At 32.3% G+C, this 16,461-nt stretch overlaps 1 protein-coding gene across 5 annotated transcripts in view; it reads right to left on the bottom strand.

Annotated features, from left to right (window-relative positions):
• CDH19 (cadherin 19) overlaps window positions 1-16,461 on the bottom strand; it is a 104,295-nt gene that overhangs the window by 75,480 nt on the left and 12,354 nt on the right. For all 5 annotated transcript variants that reach the window (XR_011504368.1, XM_044774848.2, XM_014827974.3 and 2 more), the window contains exon 3: window positions 111-410. Coding sequence is in view for 4 of the 5 variants with exons in the window: in XM_044774848.2 (XP_044630783.1) it covers window positions 111-329 (219 nt within the window). In the remaining variant the exon portion in view is untranslated. The remainder of the gene's footprint in view (window positions 1-110; window positions 411-16,461) is intronic.

Raw genomic sequence — 16,461 nt, 5'->3', positions numbered from 1 at the left:
AAAGGTTCCACCGAGAAAATGTAGAAAGTATCAAATACCAAAACTTCCTCAACTCATTCATTTAGATTTATGCAATGTTCTTTCCTATGACACTTTCAGAAAATTAGTACCTGGCCAATGCGATAACTAGTCCTATTCATTTCCTCTGGTACAAAAAACTGGTTCCACATCCAGCCACGCTTCACTCTCAAATGAGGTCCTGCTGAGTGCTTAACTTTCTCTGTTTTCGAGTTTTCTGTTGCTGGAAGACAAGGCCATAGGAGAGAAATTCCCAACAAAGAAGGTAGCAATAAGGAAAAATTCATTCTGCTCTTCTGATTCCAACCCATACTCTTCAGAGGAAACAGCGTGTTGCAAACGAAATCTTATGTTCCTTTATGATCCTTTTAACTCAAGTATCTTTCATATTCCTAAAGAACAGAAAACAAAACAAAACTTGACATTTTAAAAATAGCATTTTCTCACATAATTGCTAAAGGATACAACTTTTGCAACTGTAAAAATAGAAGAAAAAATATATATTTAATTTATCTTCCAATTACACTACTTAATTCTATTTGATAGTTCAGCAATAATTTGGATGGAATAATTATAAATTTCTGCTCAAGCACTGTCCATTTTAAGCTGTAGTCACAAATCTCCCTGAAGGCTGACACGTTGCTCTGGCAATCTTGTTGACTGATAGCTGACATTAAGATAGTTTTTTTTTTTTTTTTTTAATTTAACCTGCATACTTCTTCCTTTCTACCTCAGTAAAACTCAAAGTATCCCATTAAAGCTACAGTCAAACCAGGGGGAAAATGCAATATTTCTCCTCTTTTTCAATAGAAATAATTTTTTTGATCTAATTTTCCAAATTATGGTACTTTGCGTGGTTAATTAAATAGACAAAATGACAATTCAGTTTAAAACCTGGAAGATTTAATAATTAGTTATACCGATGTTATAAAACACGCTGTGAATAGAAAGCCTGTGCAAGATATTTACCATTTTACATAACAAAAAATATGAAGCGTTTTTCATCTTAACAAAGAAATAATGCCATTTTTAGAAACTAAATAAAAAATTATAGTCCCTGGGTAAAAATGGCCAAATGTTTATAAGACAGAAGATGGAGATGAAAGTTATCTTCTAGTATTTAGATATTAAAACAAAAAAACCCAAACTACTTTTTCCATTTAAAACTTTCTATGTGTCTGATATTGATCAAACCGACTCTCTTTGAAATGATTAGTAATTCTAACCCTTATATGAAATTGAATACCTTTACATTACCTACGTCTACCTAGCACCTCCGTATAACCAAACTGGATGCATTTCTTTGGGACTCATGAAGAAAAATAATTTTGTCAGATTTACAATGGAGTTTATTGTCATAATCAACAGAAAAACCAGAGTCCCTATTTTGGTTAGACATTTTCTATATGATCTTGTTTGAATTTTCTCCACGTATTTATTAATGTCCCCTGAGAGATTTTTTTAGGTCTTTGGCTCTTGTTAGGAAGAGTTGTTAAAAAAACACCTAATTAAGAAAGAACACATTGTCATAAATGGGAATTCTGTGGTCCCTCTGTAGTTTCTTTAAGCAGATGTATTTTTTGTTATAAGTTTACCTAATGAAGGTCATGAAGAAAATTAGCTGCAGTGAAAATTAAAGATGAATTTCATCCTTATGTTGAATATTTGAAATTCAAATAATGTCTTTGTTTAGAAATTGCTGAAATATGTATTTTTAGTAGCCAGTGAATAATGAAGACATTTGGAATGAGTATAATTTTCTTTATGAGAAAGATATTTTGTATAAATTTGGAAAACTATCAGTAAGAGTGATAAAAAGTTATACTTATAACTTACACTTATAACATTGGGTAAATAACATTTATGTTAACTTTATATTATGATCTTTTCATACATTTAAAAATAGAGAAAACAGTATAATGAAAACCTATGCATCATTACTCAACTTCAAAATTATCAAGACAAGGCCAATATAATTTCATCTGTATACATACCCACTACCTGATATTTAAGCAAATTTCAAATATCATCATTTTAACCATTCATTCCACTCACACACACTCAAGCACAAATACATATGTGTGTGTGTGTACCCTTTTAAGAATCAAAATTGAATATTAAAAATTAAGAATGTCTTTTTTTTTACTGCTTTATCTCCCCAAATCCCCCCGGTACATAGCGCAAGAGCTTAACCACTCAGCCACAGGACCGACCCCTAAGAATGTCTTTAATCATATATTCAATGTGTTCAAAATAAACATCTTTAAACATCTTTGAATCAAGATTCAACTATGCCCACACAATCCAATTTGTTGCTACATTCTTTAAGTCTCATTTAGTGCATAGGTGTCATCACTCTAAATTTAATTTTCCTTTCCATTTATATATTGAACAAACAAGGTCATTTATCCTGTAGAGTTTCCTACATTATGGAATTTGTACATGCATCCCCATAGTGTGCTTTAACGTGTTTCTTTATTTCCTATAAACTGGTCAAGACTTGATTAGATGCAATTTTAAATATTTATCAAAAAGCTCATAGCTGGTGCTGTACATTTCCTATTGCATGATATTCAGAGGCATAAAATACCTAGTTTTTTTTACATTTTGTTTCTAATATTGAAGTTGTTTTTGTTTATTAGATGCATTAGTAGATTCATGTAGTGTCAGTTGGATTATTTATTATGAATTTTCTAGTCACCTTTTCTTTGAAAGTTTTACCACTTATTGATGATCATTGCCTAAATTGAATATTTCTTTCCTTTTTTCTTTTAGGAAGATTAACCCTGAGTTGACATCTGCCACCAATCCTCCTCTTCTTGCTGAGGAAGATTGGTCCTGAGCTAACATCTGTGCCCATCTTCCTCTGTTTTATATGTGGGACACTTGCCACAGCAAGGCTTCATAAGCAGTGCATAGGTCCATGCCTGGGATCCGAACTGGAGAACCCTGGGCCACTGAAGCAGAGCGAGCAAACTTAACAGCTACGCCACCAGGCCGGCCCCCTAAATCAAATATTTCAATGACCACATGGTAAAATGCAACAAAGAAATAGAAATTTAAAAAGAACCAAATGAAACTCTTAGAATTGAATAGTATAATTACTGAAATACAAAACAAAACCACAGAATGGTTTTATCAAAAGATTGAACATTACAGAAAAAATATCATTTGCTTTGAAGATTGTTTAATAGAAATTATCCAAATTAAAGCACAGATAACAGCAAGAGTAGCAAAAACAATTTTAAAAATGAAGAGAATTTCAATAACTGTGGCATTATCTCAAGTAGTATGACATATGTATAACTGGAGTCCCAAAAAGAAAGAAGAGAAAGATTGGGTTAAAAAATAATGGCCAAGGCTGGCCCTGTGGCCTAGTAGTTAAGTTGAGCATGCCCCATTTAGGCAGCCTGGGTTTGGTTTGCAGGAGTGGACCTACACCACTCCCGGCGGCCATGCTGTGGAGACGACCAACATACAAAATAGATGAAGACTGCCACAGACATTAGCTCAGGGCAAATCTTCCTCAGCAAAATAATAATAATAATAATAGCCAATGGTTTTTCAAATTTTCCCAAAAATATCACACCCAAAAAGACTCTAAACAAACACTAATCAAGACAAAAACAAACAAACAAAATCTATGCATGTTACTGTAAAATTATTAAACATAAAATATAAAGAGAAAATGTTAAAACTCACCAGAGGAAAAGGAAAACAATAAGAATATCCATTAAATGTTCATCAGAAATAATGTAAGACTGATGGCAATAGAACGACATACTTAAAATTCTGAGAGGAAAACTTTCAATTTATAATTGCATAGCCTTCAAACCAAGGGTAATACAGGGGGCCGGCCTGGTGGTGCAGTGGTTAAGTATGCACAGTCTGCTTCGGCAGCCCAGGGTTCAGCGGTTCGGATCCCGGGTGCGGACATGGCACTGCTTGGCGCGCCATGCTGTGGTAGGCGTCCCACATACAAAGTAGAGGAAGATGGGCATGGATGTTAGCTCAGGGTCAGTCCTCCTTTAGTGAAAAGAGGAGGATTGGCCGCAGTTAGCTCAGAGCTAATCTTCCTCAAAAAAAAAAAAAAAAAGGTAATATAAACCAAAGTAGGAGAATTAATCAACAGCATAACTGCACTACAAAAATACTAAGGAGGAAATCTTCAGAATGAAGGACGTGTGAATCTTCCTAACATAATGAAATGAGATGGAAATATTAAATTATAGGTAAATATAAAAAGCTATTTTTGTGTTTTTATTAATATTGTAAAACAATTTACTGTTTACGCTTTAATAACAACGTGTTATGGGATATATAACATATGTAGAAGTAAAATTCATGATGATAATGGCAGAAATAATGGGATGTGGGAAATGGAAGTATCTGGTAGTCAACTTCTTACAATACGGATAAAGTGATGTAACGGTAATTCAAGTAGACTGCTGTGACAAGTGACGGATGCACCTCAAAATCACTAGAGCAATCACTAAAAACAAACAAAGTGCCATATTGAGTGACTAAAAGGGAAAATGTGACTCTAAAAAAATTCTATTTTTATTAGTACAATGATAAACAGGAGAGTATGGGGAAAGAAGTAGACTCAAGATACCAAAGTAAATTCAACCAGATGAATCATTGCATTAAAATGACATTAATGAGACACTACAAATAATAGGCAGAGTTGATTTAAAAACTTAACCCAACTATGTACTCTCTTTAAAAAAACACTTTATTTACAAATACACAGATAGCTTGTAAGGAAAAGGATGGGAAAAGATATGCCATAAAAATAATAATTATAAGTTCCCTGAAATGGCTGTATTACTATCTCAGAAACAAGATGTCAAGTATTACCTGAAATAAGAAGAGCATTTTATAAGGATAAAAACTAAATTCATCAAAAAGGCCTAACAGTCTTAAATGTGAGTGAACTTAATCTCAGAGCTTTAAAATACATGAAGCAAAAATCAACAGAGCTAAGGAGAGGTAGACAAAGTCACAATTGTGGAATGGTTAACACTGTTCTCCTATACTGAAATACCAATAGGACAAAAAAACTCACTGAGTATATAAAAAATTTTAAAAATACAATCAGCCAACTTAAAATAACTAAGACTTGTAGATTGCTGCACCAAAAGGAATATAGTTTCTTTTCATGCACTGATAACGGAAATGTAACATGGCACAATCATTGTAGAAGACAGATCTAAAAATGTAAACATATACCTACCATATGATCCAGCCATTCCATTCCTAGATATTTACCCCAGAGAAACAAAATCATGTGTCCATACAAAGACATTTACATGAATATTTACAGCAGCTTTATTTGTAAAAGCCAAAACCGGATACAATCCAAATGCTCATCAATAAGTTAATGTGTTGACAAAATGTGATATGTCCATACAATGTAATGTTACTCAACAGTAAAAAGAAACGAACTATCGATGCACAAAATAACATCTCAAAATAATTATGCTGACATAATTAAAAAGAAGCTTGATGAAAAAGAATTCAGAGTGTACGTTTCCATTGATATATAATTCCAGAAAATTAAAATCTATCACAGTGACAGAAAGCAGATTAGTACTTGAGAGAGAATGGAAATGGAGGGGAACAGGAAGGAAAGATTACCAAGGGACACGAGGGAACTTTGGAGGTGAGGGCTATGTTCATTATTTTGATTGTTATGATGGTCTCCCTGAAGTAAAAATATGTCCAGAAATCCAGTTTGAATATGTGCAGTTTATTCTGTCAATTATACCTCATTAATGCTGCTAAAAAACTTGATTTGTCAAAACTCAGAAGAACAAATTAAAGAACTATTTGTGGCACAACAGATAAGAGATTCCCTCTGATGAGTTACAATATGACGTAAAGAACACAATCTATGAAGTATTTCTGTCAAAAGAGTTGAAAGCTAATTTCCAGGTTATAGGAAATTAACCTGTGATATAACCACAAAGTAAATGAAACCAAAATAAGCAAACAAATCCAAATTGTCAGTCTTTCTACAGATTTTCTACACACACTGTGATCTGTAGAATAGCCGCATCTTGTTAAAAATGTTAAATCTTGAGCTGCTCCAGAAACACTGACACTGAGTGTGCATTTTACCACACTATGCATGAGATCTGTATACACACTGAATTTTAAATAGCACTCGTCTATCAGAAAACGGATCTAGTTTCTTCAACATGTCACTGGTTTGAAAAACAAAGTGAGGGATGTTAGGGGAGATACTGTTTTAGATTAAAAGATATTTAAGAAATAGAAGAACAAGTGTAAAATGAGAACATTGTCTGGATCCTGATTTGTACAAACGTATTTTTATATTTACATTTTTATAGATCTGTGAAAATTTAATATGGATTGGGTATTAGACGATAAAGAGGAAATATTGTTAATTTTGTTAGTTATGGAATTTTCTTTCTGGTTATATAACCTATTTTTGGTCATGAATATTGAAGGATTTTGTTGTTGAAAATAACGATATGTTTAGAATTTTCTTTAAAACATTTCAGAAACAATAGAAGCACAGGTAAAACCATTGGTGCAAAAGTTTGATAATTAATAATTCTTGAAATTTGGTCATGAGTATTTCCATATTTATTATTTTATTCGTCACTTGTTTTTAAAATGTACATATTATAACAATAACAACAAAAATAACAACAATTTATTTTGTATTTTTAAAATCAATACGACAGACAAAAATCATTACATATTTTAAGATCAGCTATTGATAAGAATGTAGAGAAAACAGAACTCCTATACAATGCTGAGGAAATTGAAAATTTGGACAGCCATTTTGGAGAACAACTTGGCCAAATTTAGTATATTTAAAAGTTAGTTTAATCTATAAACTACCAGGTACTTTTTTATTCCTTTATGTCTAGAGAAACTTTCTAATTTGCTCCCTGGAAGGCAAATGTAAATTGGATTGATTGGAAAAAATATATGAAAAAAGTTCAAATTAGGGTACTATATGACCAATTATATAAGTGTTTCAAAATTACAAGACTATGCCCTATGAGACTATTGTCATAAATAGATTTTGTAAAATAAGAAGCCTGGGAACTGAAAAATGACAGAGAAAATTTCTTATGGTAATTACCATGACAGTAGGAAAAGTAATTGGTTTAAAGGTTGAAGTTTAGAAATATCTGCCACATTTTCCTCCTTCTAAAACAATCTAAAGTAAATATGTCAAATAATAATACTCATTAAATCTGGGTGATTTTTCTACCACATGTGATACTATTTTCCTGTTAAGTGTATGATTGAAATAACTCACAATTAAATCTAAAATTAAAAATTAAAATATAATCATTTTATAATTCTAAATTATAATAAAACAGATACGAATACCCTTTCATTGGAACCTCTTAATATAAAAATGCAAGAATGAAATGGCAGCAGTAGGTATGTCTGAATGATGAAATATTGTGGCTTTGTTTATCTTCTTCTATATTCCAAAATTTCTATAATGGTCATACATTTCAGAGGAAGGGAAAAACTTTTCAAATAATGGTCTACTTCTGACTGAAGAGTGTTGGCAGCTGTCAGCAATGCCAGCCTGAGAAGTAGTCCAGGCTGAGTCCAGGCTAATAAGGAAAAATGCTATCAATTAGTGTGTCTGAAAGGGCCCTAGAGAAGCAAGCAGTGGCATTTCAACCCTACATCAGCCATCCCGGTTATATTTCCAATCAGGTGAATACATGGAGAAAAATCTGCATAATATTTCAATTTGGAAAAGAAAACATGCTAATACGTGTCTCATGTTAGTGTGTTTAGATTTAATTTCATTGATAGTAGCAAGGTATATTTATAAACATTTATTAAATAACATAGAGTGAAGTACACTTCAAGATACATAATGTATAAACATAAAATGACTAATATTAATGCAATATTAAATAAAATAGTTTTATTAATATTTGAATAACACTATTATAATAAGCATCAATATATTATGTCCACGTAGAATCATAAGATTTTGGTATTGAAAAGTGTATTTTATAGAATGTATTACATTAACAAATGAAGAAATTTATATTAGGAAACGATGAATGACCTGCTCAGTACCAAATAGTTATTTACCAGTGGAGGTAGGACTGGACACATCATCCTAAGGGCATAGAGTGTACAATATACACCGTGCTTTACTGAATGGAGGGAAGAAAACGCATAGATATCCAACATCAAGCATGGCATCTGTCACTGAGTTCACCTTATTTAAATTGAACAAAGATATATAAATTGCATTTTAATGTTTGGACTAGTCTTGAAACTAGACATAATAAAATGTTTTCTATTATCTCCTTTTACAACACCTTTTTTTCTCCCTTGTTCTAAAGATTCTTGAGGTCAAAAAAGAGAGGGAAGAATAAGTCAGAATGATGGATTTGGTGTCTGTGTGTGGGAAGATAAAAGTTGAAGCTGGGGAAATGTGGATGGGATAAATATAGAAATAATCTTATTTGTGATCTTTTTAAAATCAAGGGAAACTTGGCAGCCTCACAGGATGACACTTACATAAAGGCTTTTAAATGGTTTTCTCAGAACCACTAATAAGAAATGGAGAAAGAAACGTGAGTGGATGTAGCTTGCATACATTAAGTGAGAAGAAAGCGATATTTCTGGATCAAAAATGGTAATAAACCATGTGCCAACTCTTTCTCCGTAGACCTAGAATGTAAAAGATCTTTCTTTATCCCATTTATGAACTCTCATTACACATATTTACTGTCACAAAGAAAAGCCGTGTGCTACAGATAAAGCAGCAGAGAGTCAGACTGCCTGTATAAGAACGCCCCTTGAGCCCTCTTTGACGTCACAGCGTCCACATCCACAGTCTGTGTCATGTCCCGAGATACAGAGCTACAAGCGCCACTCCATTCCTGGGCTCCCACTGTGAACTCTGTTCCCGAGCAATGAGGAGGGCTGGGCATTAATGAGCACCATATTTGGAGCACTGAGCTTTTTGCAAAATATCTTAGAATGATAAGAGACAGAATCCAGTTGATGAAATACACACTGGCAAAATCTTATTTTTTAAAATCCAGTATCCCACTTTTTTTCCCCCGCCACAAGCCACCAAAACACAATTTCTCCTGATTATTTCAGGGCTAAATCTTTGTATGCCTCTGTACTAAAGATTTTCCTAAAACTGCTTTTGGACCATATTGCTCAGTTTATGTTTCTAATGCAATGAATCTGTATAACACTTGATTATGTCTTTAACATTTTTGTAATCTGATTTTAATTTAGCCGTTGCATATCCATAGGCTGTTTCTTACACTTATTTTCCCGGGTGACTACAGTCAAACCTATAAAATATTTTCCTTTTGGAAATCTTTTTCTCTTAATGTTCTTGTGAAAATATGTAACGGACAAATAAAGCAATGCTTTATTTATAATATCTAAAAAAAGCATTCTAATATCACTTACATTATTTTGAGAGGAAATCCACATATATTTGCCTACATTTTATTTTCATTGTATAATTTAAACGCACTGGAAATTCCCTGTATACCCTAAATCTATTCATTTGGAGAAGATATGTAAAATTAACCTCACAGTAACAAAGAAACAAATAAAAACAAAATTCAAAATTCATATTAACATAATGTTATTTGGCTATTAAATGTGGTGCTGTAAAGTCACTTAATGACATGGAAATATGGCTGTAAGACTTCGTTAGGAGAAAGAAAGAAAGAAAGAAATTAAATACATAGAAAATGGTCCCATTAATTCAAGACAAAAAAATGTAGACAAAAGTGGAGAAGAAGGTCTGAAAGACTATGCCCTCAAATGCGGAGAGAAATCATCTCTGAATTGAGGAATTATAAATGGATTAAAATTTCCCTCATATGTATTTCTATTTCAATATTTATTTAGTTAATATCTATAATTTTATAATAAATTATAAAACTATTTCACATACATAAAGGTTATTTAGCACCGTAGTGAAGATCAAGAAACCAGTGCTTACTGACCCTGATGCTATTCTTCCAAATACGTTGAGACGAAATGTTCTAAAGGCAGCTTGGAGTGAAGAGTACCACCCGTGGAACAAGGTGACCGAAGAACTACAAGGGCGCTGCCACCCACTAGCTGTATGACTTTGGACAAATGGCTTAACCTCCGGATGCCCTAGTTGTCTCACGTGAAAAATGAGGATAATGATAGTTGCTAGCTCATAGAGTTGTTATCTTGATCAAATGAGTTGATGCATCCAGAATATTGTCTGACACGTACTAAGTGCTATGTGTTTTTAAACTAATTATATAAAAATAGCTATCTATAATTGAGTGGTAAAATCTAATGATTTATTTATTTCTAAGCTTTGAAATATTCAGCTATTGTTATTTCTGCCAAGAATACACATACTTATAAAAAAACTTTATAAAAGACTGCTGGAGAAGTGGTGTAGGCTACACTGTCCCTAATGTGTGTGTTCTACATGTATTTGCAAATGATTTGAATGTCATTATTTTTTTTCAAGCATGGCTAGGTGACTATGACAAATAAACCTTGGCATGCTTGAAGTAATATGTGATATTGCATGGACATATATAGGCTGAAAATGATCCCAGTGTGACTCAGAACCATTACATTTTCAAAGAAGACTAATCATGACTTAAGGGATGAAAAATATTGTAATCTATGCACTTCTACAGTTTGTAACTGAATTGAATTAGAAATTGTCTTTTCTATGACTTCTTCGTTACGTAAAGATAATTATTCCGTCAGTGAAAACTTCTAAAAATATAACGTATTCTCGAAAGCTTGTGAAAGCCAAAACTAAGCTCAACTAAGCCAGCTTCTCACAGAGAAAAGCAGATGGCAGTTAATATAATGTCTCCATCTTTAGAAAACCATTGAGCAGGCTTGGCCAAAATAATATATCAAAAGACATGCTTTGTGCTGGTCAGGAAGTTCCAAAACATTAAAAAAAAAAAAATTCTTAAAATTTTCTTTAAAATTAATTCTAAATGCTACTTAAAAAATAAAATAAAATATTTCTCTTCATCGATTAAAGAAGCATGTCTAACTTACATTGTGATCTAAATCTGCAAAGCAAGAAAATTCTATAAAACTTCAGTGTGAAACGAATAGTGAACTGTAGCTCTTAGGGCTGTGAGTTATTACAGGGAAGCAGTTCAAGATTCTTTTCCTTTCTCTCTTTTAATCTGAGGGATTATTCATAAAAGGAAAAAACCGAAGGCCTTGAAATATCTATTAAGAATCTTCCTTTAGTCCATAAAACACTTTTATAATTCCTTATAGAGCAGTAACATGGATGGTTGGTGGTGGGTGATAGACTATACCTTGAAGTTTAATTGTTTTAATGTTATAGACATTACCTCAATACTCATTTCAAAAAAGGAACTCTATATTTGTCTGAATCTACTTAAAGCTTTGTCTCTTACTTGAACACAGAAGCCAAGATATTACTAACGGAAAAATATTAGGCTGTTGACTGTTTCAGCTGAAATATCTTAGGGAATCTGTATTACTTATTGTCTTTTTCCCCATCTCAATGTCTACCTTTCCATTTAATTCATATTTATTTTCATTTTAATCATTAGTTTCAATATGATGTTAATTTTTAACTAAATAATTTGAATCTTCTAGTCAGTAGTTAAAAGCATTTTCAATTCTAAGATATTGAAATAGTTGTTCTGTTTCTCCCATTTACCACTCTGGATCCACGACTATTTATTGCCCAATTGAAAGTGCTCATTCATCCCGGCACTCAGACTAATCATAGTCCCTAGAAAGGGATACTATGACTAAGAGAATCAATGGATAATATGGAAACAGAATTGACAAAACTTGATGGTCAACTGGATTTCAAGAGAGATTGCCTGTGTAGGGAGTGTCAAAGGTAGGTTTGGAAATACTGAGGTTAAGACATGTGAAACAATTACAGGTGAAGATTGTAAGTTGGTACTTGGTGATTCTAGATTCAGAGGGAACTGTAACTGCCACCGTGATATCCTCCCTTCTACCCTTTGCTCTAAAAAAGTATAGCTTTAATCCCGTAGGATTTCATAAACTATCCCTAACCTCTGGATAATTAGTCAGCTGAAGTGACTGTGACCGAAATACGAAATAAGAGTGTAAAAAAGCCACTAAAACCTTTTCGTCACTGTTTTAGACATACTATTGTTTACCAATATCCCTCTTACAAGTAGGCAGGGTCATGTGACTAGTTTTGCTAATGAAACATAAGTAGTAAAAGTGATGTCAATCACTTCCAAACCTAAGCATGAAAGACCTATGAATAATGCTTTTGTCTTTATCTCTCCCTTCTTTGGCATCTAGATGCTATATTTATGAGATGGTAGAGGCTCAGTTGAGCTCAGGTCCCTGAGTGACTGTGCAACTGAATACTACATTCCCACTGACTCCCATTAAATGTTTCCAGTATGAGATTACTGAGAATTGGGGAGTTACTGGGTTACATAGCCTAGCTTCCTAATAAAATCACCAACTATATTTCTGGCACCATAACAGAAACTCCGTGCATTCTCTTTTAATCTTCCTTGTACTTGAATGAAATACTACTTAATAACCTCCACTTAAAAAGAGAAGAAAGAAGATCAAAGTGATCTTACATAAACTAATGAGAGAAAGAGAGTCACAAAGGCCAACTAGAGGTGATAGCTGGAATAAAGACTTGTCTAAGTAATGGAAGAGATAAAAATGGCTAATCTGAATGGATACAAGAAGTTGAATAGGGTCAGAAGTGGGGAGAAATATGATGTGCCTAGGGACAAGTACATTTGCATATTAATTTCAAAAACATTATTTCAGACAGCAGCCTAAGTTAAGCCATTTCCAAGTTAAGATATTAAGGGTAGTTAAATAGTCTACAAATCTCCATAGCCTAAATAATTCAGCTGATTCTTTCTTGTTTATATGCCAAGCCTCTAGTTCTCTAGTTCAACCCAGTTTTGATTTTCTAGGATATTTTCTCCAAAATATAAGGTACTGAATTAATTCTCCTGTCATTTCTCCACTATTTGTAAAGGAAATGCTTAAAATATTTCATCCTGAGTTTTATTCTTCCCTGCTATTCAGCCATTTGTCTAGTTCATTCAGATTTGGGTGCATTCCTTGAGCATTTAGTACCAGGATATTTTACATACATGCCCACAATACGTGAAATATTAAAATCAGTTTCCGGTATTCCATTAAAAAATAAAAATTTGAGAGCCCGGTGGTGGTGTAGTGTTTAAGTTTGCGTGCTCTGCTTGGGCAGCCCAGGGTTCGCAGGGTCGGATCTTGGGTGCAGACCTGGCACAACTTGTGATGCCCTGCTGTGACGTCATCTCACATAAAATAGAGGAAGATTGGCATAGATGTTAGCTCAGGGCCAACCTTCCTCACACACACAAAAATAAAACTTTGAAAGAAATCTTCATATCTTCAGAGTTATAATGAACAACTTTTAAAATTAACATTAGCTAGTTATAAAGATGATAAATTTCCTGGAAAATAATTGATTTTAGACCCCCCCCCCGAACCACAGAGCATATTTATTTTCTTCTTCAGGTAATTAATCGAGGTATTATTTTTTTTTTTCATTTTGGAATTGTACTTGAAGAGAGAGAGAGAGATGGACAGACAGACAAATACACATTAGTCCTGGTAGTATTCCCATGAGGTGGCAAATAGAAAATAAATTTTTGTTAGCTGTTTTTAGTTTGTGATGCTAATTAATAATAGCACTTAATAGTTTGAAATGAGAAAAGTAGATGTGAAATTTCTACTGTAGATACAGAAATGTTTTATTTTATGTATGATAAAGACGAAAGGTAGTTAAGAGTAGTAGATACAAAAAAAGATATACAATTAAAGATGAGTCTACACTCATGCTTTCATAAAGCGGCAGTGGCAGGTCTAACACTCTCAAAAAGAATTTTAAGTGCACAAATATATGAAGAACTATTCTCAATTGTATATTGTATAATAAGTCCCAAGTCAATCAATCAATATGAACAATTTGGAGTCAACAGAAATTATATATACACACACACAAACACATACACATTGAAAACAATATTTATAATGTTTTATTGTTGAAAACAATGTATATATTGCTTATTATTGAAACAACAAATATAATATAATATATTTTTATATTATATATAAAAATTACTCATATACAAGCAATTTATATATACACATACAAACATATTGAAAACAATTGGAATTCAATCCAAAATTCAGTGATTACTTATTATTCTACTTTGATGAGTATTTTAAAGTTAGCACAATGAGTATTATAAAGCTTTTCAAATATTAACCTTTTATTATTGTATTTCACTGTTGATATTTTAAATAGTAAAATATTATAGATATACCTAAATCTCCAAACCACACGTATCCTCCCCCCTTTCCTCCAAAAAGAACTATTATCTTGGTTTATGAAGAGATGCATTTCCATAGATTGTTTTTTAAAATATTTACTCTACAGATGTTTATATATAAACTATATTCAGCATTTAAAAATCTGCACAAGTGGTATGTTACGGAGAGCCTAGCTCAACTTGAATGATTAATCAGCGATTTAGACTTATCTATATTGATATTATGTAGACATAGTCCATTCAGTTTAACTGATATGGATTATACTGATAAATGAAGAAATCTCAATTATATATCCATTAATTACTGAGGGACCTGTGCAGTGTTTTCTCTTTATTCATTTATCATCAGTGTTTAATAAACAACTTCACACCTGTTTCCTTGCATCTGTCTTTGTGATTTTCTCTAGCAAAGACATAAGGAAGTTAAACTTAAGGATTATAGGTAATTTTTGACTCATATTTACCAGGTATTTTCAAATGGATTCCCAAATTATATGTAGCTCTTTTCATTGTTTCCAGCAATGTCTAAGAGTTTTAATTTGCCAATATCATTATCGATGTACTATTATAAATATCATGCAATTATGTCAATGTGAGAATTAGGTAGTTTATTATCATTTAAAATTTAGTTTCTATATCCTTAATTAGTGAGACTAACCATCTTTGTGTGTGTGTGTGTGTGAGAGGAAGATTGGCCCTGAGCTAACACCCATTGCCAATCTTCCGCTTTTTGATTGAGGAAGATTGTTGCTGAGCTAACATCTGTGCCAATCTTCCTCCATTTTGTATGTGGGATGCTGTCACAGCATGGCTTGATGAGCAGTGTGTAGATCCATGCCTGAAATCAGAACCTGTGAACCCCTGGCCACCAAAGCGGAGCACATGAACTTAACCACTACGTCATTGGGCCAGCCCTCCTAAATAGTGAGACTAAACATCTTTTAATAATAATTACCATTAAGTTCTTTATTTCATTTGTGATTAACCTCATTTATTTTTCCAATTTTTAATTGTTTGTCTTTTTCTTACTGATTCTTACTGATGATTTTTAGGCATTATCTATAGATGCTGAAAAAAGTTACTCGTTAGGCACATACACTGAAAATTTCCTCTAGTCTAGGGATTGCTTTTTTACTTCTTTATGATGCCTTTTCTCATGCAGAAATTTAAAATTTTAAGAAGTCTAAATTATCAAGTATTTTCTTTATCAGTCCTCATGTGTGTGCCTTTTAAAGGAATCCTTTCCTAATCAAGTATCATATACATATTCTACTCTCTTTTTCTGAAAAAATTTCTAGTTTTGTGTCTCAAACTTAGTGCTTTCTCTATCAATTCACATGAAAAATTTTATTTTTGTTTGATTTAAGGAATCAATTTTACATTCGACCATATGAATAGCAATTCTCAGAACATTATTTTGGATAATCCATAGTTTCATAATAAATTTGTAATGCGACATTTGTTATACAATAAGTCAAGGGCTCTCTTTTCTGTGTATACAGACACACTGTTTTAATTACCATATTTACACATTTATATGTATTACTACTATTATATTTATCTAGATCTACCAACTTTTTTCTCCAAAATTCTTTGGCTATTATGGTTCTTTAATATTTTGTATACATTTTAACTTCAGCTTCTAAGACCATATGAAAAAATCTGAATATTTGGTTGGAATTTTCTTGATATTATGGACATCAAGGGGAAGTTTGTCAACTTTTATCATGTTGAATGTTTTTTGATTTTTGAGCATCTCTCCATTTATTCAACAGGTTTTTAAAAAGCATCTTTCTATGTGATTTTCCTTTAATATATTTTATTAAGGTTTTGATCATTTATGTGATAATCATTCCTTGATACTTTAGAGATTCTTTTGCTTTATTAGATTACATTTTTTTAACAATTACACTTTTAAGATTGATGATATATTTTTTCATTTTTCTTATATCTAGTGTATTTTTTTTGTAGCTAATATACTACTCTACCATTAGTTCTAATTGTTCCTTAATTCTGTATGAGTAACAGTACCTCAATTTCTTCCTTTCTA

Source organism: Equus asinus, chromosome 7 (genome assembly GCF_041296235.1).
Source record: "Equus asinus isolate D_3611 breed Donkey chromosome 7, EquAss-T2T_v2, whole genome shotgun sequence".
Lineage (NCBI taxonomy): Eukaryota > Metazoa > Chordata > Mammalia > Perissodactyla > Equidae > Equus > Equus asinus.
The sequence above is the reverse complement of the archived record's forward strand: the minus strand, read 5'-3'. Positions and strand labels throughout refer to the sequence as shown.